The sequence below is a fragment of the Pleurodeles waltl genome, chromosome 7, assembly GCF_031143425.1.
Source record: "Pleurodeles waltl isolate 20211129_DDA chromosome 7, aPleWal1.hap1.20221129, whole genome shotgun sequence".
NCBI classification, from domain to species: Eukaryota; Metazoa; Chordata; class Amphibia; order Caudata; family Salamandridae; genus Pleurodeles; species Pleurodeles waltl.
In genome coordinates, this window is record NC_090446.1 from 857,640,286 (window position 1) to 857,659,207 (window position 18,922).

The 18,922-nt window shown below is 40.9% G+C and overlaps 1 protein-coding gene across 1 annotated transcript in view; it reads left to right on the top strand.

The window, feature by feature from the left end:
• The window catches only part of GABRB2 (gamma-aminobutyric acid type A receptor subunit beta2), a 950,662-nt gene extending 936,753 nt beyond the window's left edge, over positions 1-13,909 (top strand). The window contains exon 9 of the mRNA XM_069199371.1: positions 8,228-13,909. Within this exon, the coding sequence (XP_069055472.1) occupies positions 8,228-8,575 (348 nt within the window). The 3' untranslated portion in view covers positions 8,576-13,909. The remainder of the gene's footprint in view (positions 1-8,227) is intronic.
• Positions 13,910-18,922: the final 5,013 nt, after the last annotated feature.

The window sequence follows — 18,922 nt, forward strand, 5'->3', positions numbered from 1 at the left end:
ATGTCATGCTTAAGTCTGTCTTCTACTTTGTACTGGGATATAAAAATGTCACATAAAAGAAACAGGTGTGATGCAATTACAGGCTTTTAACTGAGATCCAACTGTGCTAGTAACAGATACTCTATTTACTGTGTGTATTTTAGTCACACTTCAAAAGCATTTGGTTTGGCCCCAAATTCAGCAGGCAGTTGGCACTACCGTAGAAGGCCCCAGTGGCGTCAGTGAAAGTAAATAGACTAATATTGGAGCAATTTCAACTGAGAAGGGGCATTAGGCAGGGCAGCAGGCTCTCATAACTCCTCTTTGCGCTATGTATAGAGCCGGTGGTGAGATGAGTCAGATTCGGTGTGGCCATAGAGGGGTTTATGGCAGTTACAGGGGACAGGAAAAGTAATCACTTTACATGGATGATGGTCCCCTCTACTTTACAAATCCCGAAATCTCTATTCCGCCAGCCGTGTCTTTGTTTGGCTCATTTGAAAAGTATTCTGTATAAAGAAGACATTGAAGTAAATAGGTGCCTCGGGCACTGGCAGATTGGTCTCCAAATGGATCTGTGTATCCTAATGTGAGAGTGTCAAAAACAGCTTTAACTACCTCGGGATTGAGGTGATGGTGATTCGTCCCGGTTCTTCGACATGACTCAAGTGACTCTGGAAAAAGTCCATCGGGAGGTTCAGTTAGCTTTGTAAAGATGGATAACGCTCATGCTGTCCCTGGCAGGGAGAGTAGCAATATTTAAAATGATGATACTCATGAAGATGAGTTATATCATGCAAACCTCCCCATACTTCATACCAGACACCTACTTCAGTAGGATTGCTAGGACTCATGCCTCTATGGGATGGAGGGATACTTAGGATAGCACCACTGGTCCTACAGAGAACGATGGATAAAATGTTAGGGCGTACTGATAGGCCTTTCAGTTACAGCTAATTGATGGGTAGGGGGTCTGCGTCCAGTGCCGGCCTGGCTACAAGGCTGGAGAAAATAAAAATGGAAATCCCACATACATACACTAATTCTACATAGGGTTCAATAGCAGATGACCCCCGGAGCCCACTCCAGTGGTGCCGACTGCATGGGTCACCTTCAGGCAAATGTTAAAGGGGAAAGAGAGACTAACTAAACAAACCCCACCGTGGCAGGGCAATATACTGAAAGAAGTGGGAAAGCTGAAGGACTTAAGAATTAATAAGAATATCCACAATGGGGGACATCAGAGACACAGAGGGAATACAACCTTTTGAAGATTAACAGGGAGATTTCAAATTAAACCCCAATCTACCCTACTAATAGCTACAATTGCAGCACACTGTCAGGTCTGAAAGGATTGACTGCAATGAGATCCTGGAATCCAGCCCCATTGAAGGCAGACTCCTAGGGGGAGGACTAACTACGAAGGCGATGCCTTCCACACCATAACAAACAATAAACTGCATGCACTAAAGAAATTCCAACAATCATGAGAATCAGACATAAAACCCCTAGAGGATCTGGGCTGTGAGGTAGCACCAGTGCACGCAAAGGAGTAAGTGATCAAAGCTAGGCCGTGGCTTATCATGTTAAATATTCTGCACAGAACCAATTATAATAAGAATAGAATGTTCAAAATGGGAGGAGCACAAAACACTGATGGGAATAGATGCCATATTGCTGAAGGCACGTTCCTGCACACGGTATGGGATTGTCCCTTTACTGTGAACTGCTGGAAGGTCATTTTACGAGAGAGAGAATCGGTTGTGGAGGAGGAGATATCACATATCCCTCAAATCGTCATTCAGGGGATTCCATGTGACATGGATTTATCACAGGTTAAGCTGCTATTGGCCAGGCTTGGTCTGATGGTTGCATAAAGGAGAATTGCTGATGCCTGGGGCAAGTGTAAGGCCCCTACAAAGGAACATTGGCTGAGAGATATGAACATATGCATGGAGGCTGGAAGAGTAGTATAAGCGGAAAGGGGCTCCCCGGGGAAATTTAAGAAGATCTGGAGGTAGTGGAGATTGTATTGTATATTATCGTGGGAAAGACAGTCTCCACTGACACTTGATCCTAGGGCAGGATGACAGCATGTGGAAGAAGTGGAGCACTGAGTGGATTAACAGAGTTTAAGAGAGCAGTACTTGGAGTGGTGGAGGGGGCTTAAGGTAGTAAAGTGGAGGGGATGGGCATCTGGGCTACATGTGCTTTGTGCGAGCCTGATTAAACTATATTATGTAACACCTGAAATATTAGATTATGCCATTGAGAATGTGAAATGTTATAACTTAGTAAATAAATCAAGAATACATTTTAAACAACTGTGCTGGCAGCATAAAATCCATTGTTGAATTCATCCCAATTAATAGAGTTCATCACAAGTATTATTATTGAAAAGAAAATTATTATTCTTAAGTAGTTATATTAATTTAATCCCAAAGTCAAATGTATCAAATCAGACAGGTACAGCAGATGCCTGTCAACCTTGACTGACAGAAGTAATTCAAATAATAGAAATAACAATGGTTATTTTCTGTCAGAGTGGTGCAGCTCAGCATTAAATTATGCCCTGTAGCATTTTTCCGAAGAGCAGTTCATAAATGAATACAAATGTGTCTATTACTTCCTTACACACCTTTCAAGGCAGAAAACTGTCAAACCTTGGCAAACTTTCTACATTATCAGGCCAATGATTTCAGTAGATGTCATCTTCCTCATTGTTTGGGCATTGAGTAAGCTTGTACTGAAATATACATGGAGGAAACATAGCCAAACCGTGGGTCATGTTTGTCCTTAAAGGAATATATCTGTCAGATGAAGCCTAAAATTCTCTGGAAAATAAACACTGACTTCAGAAGCCAAAAACCCATACGTAGAATCAGTCTTGTTTTCGAAGGTGGGAGTAATAGGCAATAATGGTGTTGATAGGCCAAGAGTGAGAGGAAAACAAGGTGTTTGACAGGACACTAGTGTAAGTGCGTTAAATGAGGAAGTAAGTATGCAGTGACTCTTATCCAAATGTGAATTTTGTGATGTGAAATATTTGTAGGATCCAGGGATACAGTGATGTCAAGTGAAGTATTGCCAAACAAATACTTTACAAGAATATAGTGGTAAATAGAACTGTCTAGGTGACTATAGGCCTCATTATGACTCTGGCAGTCTTAAGCCGGCCAGGACCATGGTGGTGGTTAGACCGCCGCCAATGTGGCGGTCTCACAGCCACATTACACCTGTGGCGGTTGTGCCACAGTTGGACCACCAACGCCACCGGTTTTCCTCCACTGGAGGGGTTGCCGGTCCTAATTCACCAGGGCAGCACTGCCCCCGGAGATTACGAGTCCCTTCTCCGCTGGTGAATACATAGTGGTTGCCCCGCGAAGTAAAGGCTGGATCGAGTCGGAGTGCTTGGTGCCCTAGGGGGGCCCATGCACTTGGCCTGGGCAGTGCAGGGACCCCCATGGCCAGCCCTGTCACGATTTTCACTGTCTGCAAAGTTGCAGACAGTGAAAATCGTGACAGGTACTGACGTGCCCTACTCACTACAGCATTGCTTCCGGCTCTATCATGAGCCAGCGTCATTGTTGTAGGCCGTTTCCCAATGGGCCAGCAGGCGAAAACTTTGTTTCCACAAGCTGACCCAGAGAGACACTCTTAATAAGGCCAGTGGGAAGGCGGGACACTTGCAGCAACCTGACAGCTGGTCTTCGGCGGGTGGGCTTTTCCATGCCCCAAAGTCATAATCGACCCCTATGTGTCTGTTTATTTGATGTGCCAATGACCATTAATTAGAAATGTTTAAAGTAAGGGAGTAAACAGAACTCTATTTACGAGATTATCTAGACATGATGGGGTGTGCAGAACCTGAAGTTAAGCATGGAAAGAATTGTAGGAGGGGCCAAAGAAATGTCAGATTTGCATAGTAGGAAATTAATTGATTTAAAGACTCCAGGGCACAAAGTAGTAGACAGTCTAAGAGTTTTCTAGGTCACCTAGGGTGAGAGTGGAAATATGCAAAGGAATTTGCAAGAATTTAAGGTTAAGTGTGAATAGTAGTAAATGTACCAGGATTCCAGATCTAAGAAATTAAAGAATTGTAGGGATGTTCCTTGACTCTGGTTTGAGACTTCAAATATAAGCGTGACAGATGCTAATAATTTGTGACAGGAGCTTTGGGTGTGCACTACTGAAAGTGCAGAAATATAGTCGCACCTTGTTACAGAAAACTGAAGGTGAGGTCCGCTGTTGCAGTGTTAGGAGGCGACTATGATACAAAGTAACTGGATATTCTATAACATCCAGGTAAAATTGTTAGGATGAAGAAATTGCATCGAACCAGAGGGCTAAGGTAGACCTTCTGATGTTTGGAGCATTGTTCCATCTTTTCTGATGTCTAATGCTAGCACCCAAACCACACAGCAAATAATGATGGAAGTATTGTCTGCAGGTAGTCTAAATCACTGACAATGATTGCGGATGGCATTCAAACCCATTTTTTACCCACTGTGCCTCTCTAGACACATCACCTTATGTGCATTAGTATAGACCGTGCTACTCAATTATTATTATGGCACAAATTAGCTGCAGATAATTACCATCGCAGGTTTGGATTCAATTTGGAAATAGACAGTACTATTATTTTTCAGATTTACTTTTAATGCACAATGGTCAAACTTCAATGCTACCATGTAACCCACAAAAAGTTCTAGATTGGATTCATAGGTTACATTATTATGATATATAGATAGACGCTGGAAGTGGAGGTGCGGGGGTGGAGGAGGGGTGCTGCATTATCTCCAAAATAAACCTGCTGAGGTTCAGAAGGTTAATGAGCAAAACAGATGCGTTTGAAGTTCTTTAATTCCCTCTGCATTAAAAGACTGAGGTTAAATGTCCAGTGATGTCTTCTGATATATTGTTCTTATTCCTTTAACATGGAAATTTGAATTTTCTATTCTTGCTCTAACTGCAAATTGAGAGGCTTTTGTAAAATGAACTATGGGACAATCGTGTTGGAGCACTGGGAGTGTAAAATGATGGGCTAAAGGATTTCATTTTTTTTAACACAGACCAACATTTAAAATATCTGTAGATTAACTGTACCAATATTTAAAAAAAATCAGTTATTACATTTTGATGTTTTATGGAAACAAAGGTTTTAACATGATCAAAAGCAATAAAGGCGCTTTAGTTATTAATGTGCAAATTATAAATATTCCTTGAAAGCCAATTTCCAGATATTATCATTTGTACCCTGCTAGACCTGGCATCTTTTGGTGTGTTTCCACATCTTTTTGCCTTCTGACCTCTTGTTTTTATGGTATGCTGGACTCTGTTTTTGCAGGTTTATTGTCTTTGCACATTTTACCACTGCTGATCAGTGCTAAAGTGCAAGTGTTCCCTATGTATATTGGATTGGTTTATCCTTGATTCACATGTTTGATTTACTTATACGTCCTTAGTAAAGTGGACTATATGTGCCTAGGCCCTGTAAATCAAATGCTAATAGTGAGACTGCAGCACTGATTATACCACCGATGGTTAGCCCTCTAAACATGTCTCAGACTTGCCACTGCAGTGTCTGTGTGTGCAGTCTTGCATTGCCAATTCGACCTGGCAAGTGTACCCAAACCTTCCCTTTTACTACATGCAAGGTACCCCTAAAGTAGGCCCTAGGTAGCCCCATGGGCAGGGTGCAGTGTGTGTTAAAGGTAGGACATGTACTGATATGTTTTACATGTCCTGAAAGGGAAATACTGCCTAATTTGGTTTTCACTATTGCACGCATATCTCTCTCATAGGTGAACATGGGGACTGCCTTTACATATCTTTTAAGTGCAGTTTCCCATTGGGAGCAGATAGAGATCTGGAGGTTGGGCTCTCTGACCTCACAATTAAAAAATACACCTTTTGGTAAAGTTGTTTTTTAGATTGTCAGTTTGAAAGTGCCACTTTTAGAAAGTGGGCATTTTCTTGCTTAAACCATTCAGTGCCTCTGCCTGCTTGTGTATTCCAAGTCTGGGTCGGACTGACAGTTGAGCTGTTGTGAATTCCCTCTAGACAGTGACACAAAGGGAGCCATATCCTGATGAGTCTCCTAGGCCAAAGGTGGGGAAGGAGGAGCTGACACTTACACCTGAAAGGGCTGGGCCTGTCCTCACACAATGTAGTCTCCAATCCCCTGGTGTGAGTCTGGGGCCAGGCCTGGGCAAGGAAGGATCTTGCGAACAACAGAGACTTTTCTTTGTAGTTTGCCTACTTCAAAGGCCAGACTTGGTGTAAGTAGTGGACCCAAAACTTCTGCCAAAGAGTAGAGCTTAAGAGTTGGAGGAGGAGTGCTGCCCCTTTGTTGTGTATGCTTTGGTGAGTTTCCCTGCAGTTGCTGCTTCTGCCTTAAAGATGACAAAGACTGGACTGTGCTGTGTATCCTGCTTACAAAATTTTTCCAAGGTTTTGAAGTAGAGCTTGCCTCCTGTTGGAAGTCTCAGGGATATCAAATACTTTAGCGTCATCTGCCTATAGAAAAGGGAACTGTGTGTTTTGTGCTGCAACAGAAGAAAAACCACTGAAACTCTGTCAATGATGTCGCTGCCTGCACCATGACCTGATGATATCACATGGAGCTGTGCCCCACATCACACCACAACCCTGGTCTCACCAACGCTGCCACCTGATGCTGTCACTGAACCACTGCTTGCACCGTGACCTGTGGACCCCACATTCCACATAGCCTTGCTCACACTTCAGCCTTGACATCCCCGACTACACCGCTCCATGCTGACACTGACGCCGCTGCCTGCACCGTGGCCTGCGGACCCTGTTTGTGAGGTACACTAAGCACCGTCCTATCCTGCATCGCAGTCCTGGTCCACCAACGCCAGCAGCATTGACTCCAGCATCGGCAACAGACACCCCTGCCTGCACCGTGACCTGGGGCACTGCATGGAGCCCACCCTATGCTGTACCACCGCCCTGGGCCTACTGACGACAGAGCTTTAGCAACAACAACAACACTGCCTGCACCGTGACCTGGGGACACTGCATGTCACACTGCCCTGCTTCATAACTGCAGCCCTGGTCTCACTGACCCGGCAGAATGCCATCACCGAGCCACTGCCTGGACCGTGACCTGTGGGCAAAGTATGTCACATCACCCCGCTTTGCACCACAGCCCCAACACCATCAACTCCAATGTTCCTGACTTCATCATGAGCCAGGAGTTTACTCTGGAATGAGTGTGACTTCAAGGGCTCAACGACCCTCACACTAATCTCCAGAGCTGACACCTGCGTTGCCAGCGATGCCGCACTCCGGATCTCATCGCAAGGATCATAATGTCCTGCATTTTTGCGGGTCTTTTTGACACCGTAGCTGGCCCACAACACTGCAGCCGGCCTGAACTGTTAGATTTGTTATTCACAGTGCCATGGTATCCACAGGTGGAGCTATCAACTTCAATGAGCTGTAGTTTTAAGTCAACTCTTGCATAATTCATATTATCATTACTGTATGTTGGATTTTTCTTGTTTTGCTCTTATTTTACAAAGATAAATATTGGCTATTTTTCTAAAACTGGTGTGGTGTCCTTTTGTAGTGTTTTCACTGTATTACTGTGTGTTTATGTGCAAATGCTTTACGCATTGCTTCTGAGATAAGCCTGACTGCTTGTGCCAAGCTACCAAGGGGGTAAGTGGGGTTTTCTAAGCTGGATATCTCCCTTATCATGACTAGAATGAGGGCCCCTACAGGGTGCAAATCGACTGGCAACTAGAGATCCCATTTCTAACATGCCCTATATAGTTTTATTAGCACACTGGCATATCTCGCCAAATTTGATAGCCATTTTAATCTAAAATGAGTTGTCTGTAAATGACAGTGTGCTACCACAACATGCTTTATTAATTTATTTGTCACTGGGTGATCCGAAATGCACCACTATCTGAATACTACACCCTGACCACTCTCTTGCTGAATGGGTGCGCCTCATTTGCTACACCTGTTCTTTGTGTGATGCTTGGAGTTTTCACAATCCCTATGACAGCAGTTTTGTAACAGTAATAGCAGCACCTCCACTCTGAAATTTGTTTGAGCACCACTGGAGACATAACTATTACTTTGAATAGCCATCATGTAATTTGTAAAACATAAAAAGAGAACAGAAAACAACAGGTGATAGTGCTTTAATTCCAGATTTTACATATATTCATGTATCACTAAGCCTCTTCTAATGTTTATCATTCTGCAGATGGATCCACATGAAAACATTCTGCTGAGCACGTTGGAGATAAAGAATGAAATGGCTGCTTCGGAGTCCGTCATGGGCCTGGGGGACCCCAGAAGCACTATGCTGGCATATGACACCTCGAGCATTCAGTACAGGAAGGCCGGCTTGCCCCGTCACAGCTTCGGCCGCAACGCACTGGAGCGGCATATGGCGCAGAAGAAAAGCCGACTACGGAGGCGTGCCTCGCAGCTGAAAATCAACATCCCTGACTTGACTGATGTTAATGCCATAGACCGATGGTCGCGCATGATCTTCCCCACTGTTTTTTCCTTTTTCAACATCGTCTACTGGCTTTACTATGTGAACTAGCCCATGGGGTGCATCCGCGACAAGGACTGGATCTCTTTTCAGAGCAGGTGGAGCTCAATGTGGGACTCTCAACAAACATTCTATTCAGGACACTGATTTTCTGAAAACACCTTAGTTGCTGGCCTACTTTTTTCCACTTTCACTAGGATTGGATTTCTTTGCTTCCACATGTATCTTATTTTTATTTTCTGCACGCTGAAAAAAATTCAGTGTGCAATCTTGTGGTAGCAGGCAAATGCAAAACTTCGACGGTGATTTTTGGTGGTTTAACTATCAAACACCTACTAATTTTTCACTTTTTGAAGGTCATATTTAAACAAAAAAAATAGCTAGAATACGTTAGGTCTATTTGGGTTGCAGCCACACTTAAGTCTTCATACTCCTTTTAAACACTTCCACATCCATGCTAGCAAACTGGGAAAGAGCGTTAAAAAATAGCCCGAGGAAAGTAGCTATGTTGTAAATTAAAAATGTTCATCCTGTAGACCTGGAGCCTACCATGACATTGATGGTCAAAGTATATAATGTCCAAGCCACTGATATGGCACAGGAAGGAGAAACAGTGTGCTGGACTGATGTAAGTAGATACCAATGGGCCACGTGTTAGATACAGCAACATAAAAAAGGCATACACATAGTTATGGTCACAATAAAGTGGTACCGGGGCTGAGGGCAGAAAAGAAACATGATATCCACATGCGAGGCTTTTTGGTGTAAATGTTGGCCACATGCTTTGCTATCATGGCAGACAAATGAAATGTTTTTTTCAGCTACTCTGTAAAAAAGGAAACTGATGTTGGACTGGCTACAAGTATTTATCAAAAACACCCCATGATGTAACACACCACATGCTGTACATTGGGTTTAAGATGGATCCAGTATATCACACGCACCTTGTCTTAGTTCACACATTCTTATTTGAAAGATAAATATTTAAATTTTCAGGCCTACCTATATGCAGATGAGTTTGTGATGAATGCCCCAGGCTATCAAATCTCAGACTCAAGAAACTGTAGCTGGGAGACAGCATCATAGACAGCAGAATGGCCAAAGTGGGCACATGATCTGCATATGGAGGGCTAGGAATGGGTGCTACCACGCTGGTGCTCTGGAAGGTCTGGTCTATGGCAATGCACAGCACAGTATGGCAACAGCAATCAGACTGCTGTTTCGAAGTTTCGAGTTGAATGAGCTGAAACTGCCCTCAGTGGGCAAAGTCACTATAGAGTATTATGCCCCAATACTTTCACTCCTTTCTTCTTAGATCCCAAAATGAGTACAGCTGCTTATTTTTCCATCAGATCAAACCCAATCAAGAACACTGCATAGCCAATCGGAGCGTGGTAATCACAGTCTAGACTATCTTTAATAATGTAGCATAAGGTCTCACAGCTAGGGCTATTTACATTTGATCTAATTCAGTTTTGATATGAAAATAATTATTTAGTGTCATCCAAAAATATGGTTTGTCTGCTTGTTATAGTTAGAGTCACGTTTATAAGGAAGGTGTGGAGCTGGACGAAACATTGCACTTTATTTGTGATTGTGACTCAAGGGAGCTGCTACAAACTTTTTGAGCCCCACTTTGCATACTCATAAGACACACTAGGCACCCTTCAAAGACAAATAGTAATTAAGGTTGTACTTATGTTGGTATTGCAGTTTCAAGCACAGAGCTCATTTTTGCAACATGCCCAGTGACTGTTCCTGTTGTTGGGTGTAGATGTCATTCGAGCAGTTAATAGGGTCACCTTACATCCCAGACAGTAAGACCTTACTCTACTAATTCTCCTAGACTTTGGGATGTTATGTGAAGTATAGTTTTCTTAGAAACAGCAATCAGAGTTGGTAGAAACACTTTATATGCTGTAGACAAAGAATTAGTATGCCATCTTAGCATAGTTATTAATAATGCCAATCAGGGGCATATCAGCAAAACGTGTCCAAGGTGCACTAGGCCATTTACAAATATTTCAGTTCCTGTTGTGCACCCTTCCCAATACTGAATGGTTCACAAACCGTTTAACAGCTTATTCTATATTGCCCATTGCCTGATCCCTTTGAGGTTATACCTGAGCATTCCCTAAATCACTTGTGGGCATGGCACCTGCAAGGGAAGAAATATTTTTATTGTTTTTGTTGTTCCACATTAGCAACAAATAAATGATGGTGTGCCAGCCCAGGCTCCCCAGATGTGGTATTCCTTGACTCCCTTCAAGGGTAGTCTAGGGGTGCTTGTGCAGAGACACTGAAGGTTGAGCAAGGTGTGAGTGTCTATGTAGCTGTACCCAATAAGCGTTCTTTGATGAAGACCCCAGTGGGCCCTCGAAGGATGGGTGCAATGTCTGAGTATGCAGTCCTTCACAGGGGGTGCGGGGGGATCTTCTGGGACTCACTCTATGGCTGGGAACGTCACATGCACAAAACACAAATCAATAGCAACCTACTTGCTCCATATGACTTTGTTTTTGCTGCAATCACTCAGCATGGGTAGGCATGGACTGTAGACAGCACTCTTCCGTTACAGAGCAGAAAGTCAGTGCTGGGAGCACAAAATCTGTGCAGTTGCCACCAAATGACGTTCCGGAGAGACATAAACGTTCCCAAATTATTTTTTTATATCTTCGTGTAATTCCTCATTACACGCCGTGACTCGATGAAAGGCGGTAACATGTAGTGTGGTGTTCAGGCCACTTGAAGTCCCCCAAAAATATTGCCCCAACTTTACATAACAGACAGAAGTGAAGCACGTTATGTGAATTGGTCTAGGGAAAGCATCTTTACACTATTTCTTATGCTGTGCTTGTAATCCATGTTGAAATAAGCGTTGCCTCAGTTACTTCTACACTGCATAATTTTACTGATGACTCTAAAATCCTTTTAGTCCTTGTTACGATAACTATTTAGGTCAGCACCTGTCTTGTGGAATGAAGATGATTGCCTGATTCTAATTATTTTGGAGATGACTCTAGTAGGAAGGGGTTTACTGGCACTTTACATAAAATATTCTAAAGGTACCAGTAATCACAGTCGATGTGCAGTGCACACGCAGGTGCAGTGGTAAATAGATGTGCAAAGGCTCAGCGGGCTGTCCGTTTTACCACGCGGACTTTGCAGCAAAGCAATCAATTGAGTGCCATTAGGGAAGGGGATTTCCGCTTACTACTGCTGGGCACATTTCACCCATGTTTTTGATTTTTAATTCTCTTGTTGATAAAAAACTCATGGGCAAAGTCCTACCCAATCTGCAGCAGGCATTTTAAGCATCTTCATTAATAGACATCCACAAAGTAAGAAGACGTATTAAGTCAATTGTAAGTGTTAGGAGGAATATTTTAGGAACATGAAGAAACAGTCAAGGCAATTTCGAAATAGAGGAAACAAATAATTCCCCACGTAAAACGCACCATCTAAAAGAAACATCAGGTGAGGCACATTCAAATGTTCTTATCCTTTAAAAAATGTCAAAGGGGCTTTATGATGAGTGACTAATTCATGGACATCAATTAGGTGTAAGCAAGGGTAACCCTACATTGGTACCCCCGGAAATGCCCTTGGTACCCCTAGTCATGAAGGAAACCTTTCTCCTAGCAAGTAAACATGGCTGGGAGTGCCTCGGTCTCATTCTGCAGTTTCTACTACAGCCACTCAGCAGCAAATAGGTGGACATTAATGGTCTACGTATAGGAAAATATCACTTTTGCTAGCTGGGGCACTTAGTTGAGTGAAATTGGCAAATACATTGGTTCCATGGACAAATCTCAAGAAAAGTTATTCTGAAAGCAACAAAAAAAAAAAGATTTCCGCTACAAAGACAGGGGCATATTTACAAGCCTCATGCACCACCGAAGTGTCACTTTTGTTTGACGCTCCGAAGGCCATATGTATGAGGCCACTCAAAGCCACTCTGTATGGCTTTTTATGGCCTTGTAGATATGGTGTAAGGCAATGCAGCGCAAGTCTGTGCAGTTCCTTACACTTTGTAAGGGGGGCATTGCGGTGGGTTTTCCCACACAACACCCATGGGTTTTGATGCATTGCCAGATTTACAAGGCTCTTTCAACCCGAGAATGCGTCAAAACTGTACACCTCCCCGGGGAAGACATAATGAGGAGAAATAGCATTATTTCTCCTCGTTCTTTTCTCTTTCTCTGTGTACTGTATTGTGCAGCACACATAGAAAGAGGAGAATGCCTCCTTGGATTGTTTGTGTGCAGGAAGGTATCCCTTCCTGCACAAAAAATCCTGCATGCAACGTAGACATCCTTGCATCATGGTGCCTGCCATGGGGATCGTAGTCAAAAGGGCACCAGCGCAAGGGGAGTGGACAGAAATGCACCACATTTTGTAAATATGATGCATTTCTGCCCTTTCCCTGTGACCTTGCTGCACTGCCTTGCGCCACTTTATAATAAATCTGCCCCTGAGTTTTCAATGTGTGATTGAAGAAATTAAATCAATTCTGTACCATCAGAGTAGGAGCAGCTGCCTCAGAAAGGCCAGTAGTGAGCATCCAGGCTCGGACTAACAACTTAATGGAACCGCTCTTTAAAAATGCAAGTCACTGTTGTGTCTGGTAGCGGTTTTAATCGTTTTTGATACCAGCCATCAGATCACGGTTAATAATGTCTTTGAACTTTTTTGGTTGATCCTTGGACAGTATCTTGAAACAACATAAAGTGTTCTAAATTCCTTCAAATAATGCAGACTTCAGTGGTCATGCTTATTATGGAAGGGTGAATATCTAACTGTGCCACCAGCGTTGGCCCATGACTAAGGCAGTAGACACCTATAGTTACTGTGCTACAATGTTATCAATGTCAAATCACCATTCTGTTTGTCAACTAAATTTGAGTGGCATTAATGCGATCCTGCTATAAGAGTGACAAAACATTTGACAACTCACCTTTTGAGATTCATACTGGTCAGACCTGAAGAGTATCACATATTTTAAAGTCTAAGGAGGCTCTAATCTTTTTCTTTTTCCTGCTACGGTTTTACATTGTGAAAGTTGCCCATTGTATTGCTTTCTGCTGATCACCAAGCACTTCACTGAACGCATTGTCTTTAAATTATAGATAAGATAAAATTGCTGTCTTAAAACACATCAAAGTGCATACACACTTCACAGAGTCAATTTTGAAGTTTAAAAGTACAGATATAACTCATGCATAAAATGGTCATTCAGGTCCCTCTACCCTCCACTAGCTTTTATCATGACGAATGGACAATGTGGACAATTCCACGTCAGGGAAGAACCATTACATCACAAGACATTTTTAAAGTAGCCAGAGGTGGCTTAAAGAAAATGTAAATGTTGTAAGGGTAGACGAGAAAGAAAACAAGCATGTTTGTTGATTAAAAAAATAAAATTAAGTATTAAGAAGCAATCTCCCTTGAGGTAGTTAATCAAAATAAATCACTAGAAGTCATCTATTGAGCTGAAAGTTGTACTTTTCAGATTAAACATAATAAGCAATGTTTTTGAGACCAATAATCCACTAAAATGTGAGCAGATTTTTGAACTCTGATTGCTGTCTACATGCTTCTGTTGGACCTGGCTTTTTATCAGGTATTTTCTGGGCACTTGCTGTTTTGTGTTAGCCATTATTAGTTTGCATTAAACCTTAGAGGTGAAAGAGTACGTTTTGGTGAAGCTCAATTTCAGGCACAAGGCTTTTCACATCACATGTGGCAAATTGTCAACTAAGCACACTGAAGACTCTAATAAAGAAATTTCCATAGTTTACGTATTTCCCTTTTACATAAAATAAGGCCTGTTTTCCTACCTTAGTTAACCATACCTAGAGGTGTACTGTTGTCTTAAAGAACCAACATCGTTTTTCATGAAGCTAGTGCCTCTGATAGTTCAGACTTGTTAGCACCCCAATGGCTAGACAATATACCAATTAACATTTAATGATCACAGGTTTGGTGGAATAACTATCCATTTCTTCACAGAGCAGTCCATTTCAGTCATTTCTTTCAAGGAGTTTGGTTGTGCAACATGCTTGGTGTATGATATCAGACAATACTCTTCAGAGTAGTTTTTCAAACTGGTTAAATACAGATATGTGAGCCACACCCTGAAAAGACCTTCCCAATTTAGCATCACATCAAAAAAACTCTATCCTCAAGGTAGATGAAGATCTATCCAATGCAGTGGTCTGGTCCAGAATCAGAAACAGAAGACATAATGGTATTGTACAAGCAAGAGTTTCCTTTCACACCTTAATGCCACCAGAAAAGCTATAACATTTATTTAATTCCAGTTTCTCAGTCTTACAGTATCAGGATAAGAAAAACATAGTAGGTTATCACACTTTATAGAACAGGTCTTCTGTGGTGAAATCAGTGGTTTGCAGACACCCGATAACTTGATCTAATACAAGCGTAAAGGGGTCAAGTGAGTAAAAGCTTCCCTATAAAGTATCTGTGTTGTTTTTTTTTTCTCTTATTTCTTTAGTGTGGTGATACCACAACGTGCTGCAGTTAAAAAATTCAGGGCCTGATGTATCAAAGGGCTTTACCCATTCCTTGTCTATCGGAAAATGCTTTAGTACATATGGCCCACAATTCCTAAAGGGCTAATTAGGCACCTGCCCATACTAAACACTTTGTTGATGTACATTGACTCCCAAACTGCACTCTTATTCCATAATCATAAATCTTGCTTCCATGTTATAGGATTGTTGTGGGCACTAAAATATATTCTCATGCCCTGTAGAGATGTCTTTCACTAGAATAAAGGTCCTTATAAGAGACTGGCGGGGTTGTCAAAGTTGTGTTTGAAAAGAAAACCTTTTTAGGACACTGATTAGGGAGCTGGTACAGTAATGAATTACTCATTGCGTATAAAAAATAATAGTCTACTGTGCTGTGCAACGCTTATCACTGTTACAAAGTAATGGTGTAACTCCATGGGATCTGTGGATTAGAATGTGCTGTGATTTAGATAATTTTATATTTCTTACAATTATATGTTCAGATTTTTAAGGATATACCTTGAAACATATTTAGGAAAAGGCCATTTCTTTCATTCAGCAGCTGCTGCGTGGCTTGTTAGTGTTTATTTTGCAATGGAAGTGATTGTCTTTCATGAATATTCCATTTGCACAGTGTTACCATTTCTAGAAGCTGCTTTAACTTTAACCCTGGAAATGGAATGTGTGAATATTTTAAGGAATATTGTGTGTCTTCTACATACCTCAGAAATCTAGGGGTTCTCCCAAATTATTTAACTTGTACCAAACTTTCAAGCTGATCTAATAAGCAAACCAGCCTGATTCATGAAGTAAGAAGCCAATGGTATAATCCCCACTCCATTAACACTCCTAGGATGTTGATGGGGCTGGAGGTGGAGGGAGGTGAAGGATGGTGGAGTAGAGGGTGTGTTAATAGAATATACAAAATCAGTAAGATGTGCTTCATAAGATAACATTGACATGATGATATGTGAGTCTGATGCACAACAATACAATTTATGCAAATGGAAGGCAAACATAACACAACAATCACTAATATTAAAAAATGTGCACTAGAGTAATGTGTCGAAGGTTGTGACAAAACTGAAAGTGAAGATATGTTGGGTTTATCATATTTTTGTTCTCTGTGATATTCATAGGAGAATCCACTGTTCTTGTTTTGCTAACAGCACTGATTTGCCCATTTATCAATTCCTGCTCATTATAAGTTAAGTTCATAGTCATGACAGCTCTGTTAAAGCCAGTAGAAGATACTGCTCTGGAGGTGGGAGTATAGGAATTCACTACCTCAATCAGTGACTTGAATGACAGACAGCAACAAGAAACACAGTAAGCCACATCATAAATTAGAGGGACTAATAAAGGATGTGCAATGATTTCAAAGAAAACAACAAGACCATAGCCCTAACACACCCTGACAATAATAAGAGTAGCTCTAATTTCTACTATTCACCTAGTATATGATAATATCTCTCATATAGTTTTTCATTTTAACCCATAAATTAGTTCTTCACAAATGGTTAAACCGCTGATGATGTGATCTGGATCAGATCTGCATGTAAAAGTTTCAGATCCTGATAAGGGCATTTTATAATGAGCAAGTTGTTATTATTATTATCTTTATCATTATCATTATCATTATTATTATTAGTAGTAGTAGTAGTAGTAATAGTAGTAGTGGTAGTAGTAGCATATTCATTTATTTACCAAAGATAAAGGTCTACAACCAGTAAAAGGAACATAAAGGAAAGTACTTTACGCATTTGCACTGTGTAGAGTACTTATCATTTTTGTTTTTCAAGTTATGGCAACTCTTTTTTCAAAGTTAGTGTGCAGCATGAAAGAGAGTCATGGAACCAATTAGGAACAGGGCCAGGCCATATCACTTATTGTTAAAAATACAATTGTTAGTTTTGTACACAATATTGATCTAATCATTTGCTGTGGACTATTATACATTTGTTCCAGCATTGTTACGCATATAAATGTTTACATAAAAATCAAGATGTTAGCAATGAAATGTCCCCAGTGCAAAACTGTTTTTACTCATCTGATATATTGCTTTTCCTGGTGACTCTTTTGCTACATCTTACCAGTGAAAACCTGCATATATGTTTTGCTAATGTCCAATGGGTAAAGCACTTGCTGATTTCTGTTTGAGTGGTAGGCCATCAGTTCAGGTTGTCAAGTCAGTGTTTTATTCTTCCAAGTAATTGAAACTGAAATATAAGAAAGAAGCTAAAGGCAAAATCTTTATGTAATCATTATTACAATAACAGATTTAGTTTGCGCAGCTATTAATTAACTATCTTTGCTTGTTTGCAAGTATTTTTAGGTATGTCTAGTCACAAAAGTGTGTCTCATTCATTTTAGTCCTGAGTACTGGGGCGAAAATGTAAATCCTGGGAAGTTTATGTTTTAAACAACCATGAGCACCAAAGGTTAAGTACTATTAGAGTTGTTGTTAAATATACCCAGTGAGGTGAGATTGCAAGTTTATTTAGTAGTTTAAAAGTAGAGTATGGATTCAATGGAGCTGCAGATGCAGACTGCACAGCAACATATTATTTTCAGAGGCAGAAAATGCAAGAGGTTTATAACCTTTTTGTTAAATACAACATTGGTAAATTATTCTATTTTTCTCAATTTAAAGTGGATGCAATTAACAGCTTGATGTACTACTGTCCATAACATTCAAGCAGACCTCACTATGCCAGTCACTATTGATTAAATCAACATCCCTATATAAGTTCCAATTAAAATGTTACCAACACATAAAAAGGCAATATAGGATTTTTGTAAATTAGATCTTTATTTTGTAGTAGTTAGCTTGAAAAGGGAAATGTTTATTAAGCATATTCACTGAAATAGAAGACTATGGCAACTGATCATACTGAATAAAAATAAGGCAACAAAAGTTGATTATTTAGTTAAGTATGTCAGATTGTAGGAAAACACCCTTTGCATTGCTCTAAAGCAAACTCAATCAGTAAAAGAGAGAGGTTTTTGCTGCTAATCTTTAAAAGTTCAGCTAACAATGGGCACTGATTTGAATTAGAATGTTCAGGTTTGCTTTACCTTGCTTGAATGGAATATCGATTGGATAACAGTCATCCTTGAAGTGGTGCAAAGGGGTTTGGGCTTTCATTATGATTATGAAATAAGTATTTGATAGAGAGCCATGAAAGGCTTTCCATACTGCAAAGGGTCATGTCAAATATTTTCCATATTTCATAGGTTCCTATGAAATATCGATTTTTATACCAGTGCATTTTGTGCAATAACCCCACTCAAACATATATACATATACACACATTTCATGTTACACACAATAATAACATCTCTAGTCTTGGGGTGCATTTGGGGTGGAGGAATACACATTTCAATTCAATGAGCAAAAATTACTTTTGGGCACTATCTAGGGTTTGTTTTAGTTATGCTCTGAACTGGAATTGCCAAGGATTTTTGAAAACCTCCTAGGGCGAGTGCACCTTTTGGAACTAGGAATCTGTAATTCTTGGGTGTGACTGTCTTTCATTTGCATTGGCTAATCACTCACAAATGATTTTTGTTTGCTTTTTGTCAACTTTATGTGCTGCTGAATATAGTCAATCATCAAAACTGTACAGCTACAGAACAGCCAGCAATTAAGGTGTTTTCCCCCTCCTTTGTGAAGTCCATGAGCAAATTTTGTCAACCACATGGCAGAGTTGTAAGGGCGCCTTTGAGACCAATCTGTAAATAAATACTGCATATCTCTGCTAGCAAGGACAAAATGCAATCCCATCATGGACAGCCAAGTGGAGCATATTCCAGAGCGTACATAAGGAATGCTATGTTTAGATGAACTTTTATGGCAGTG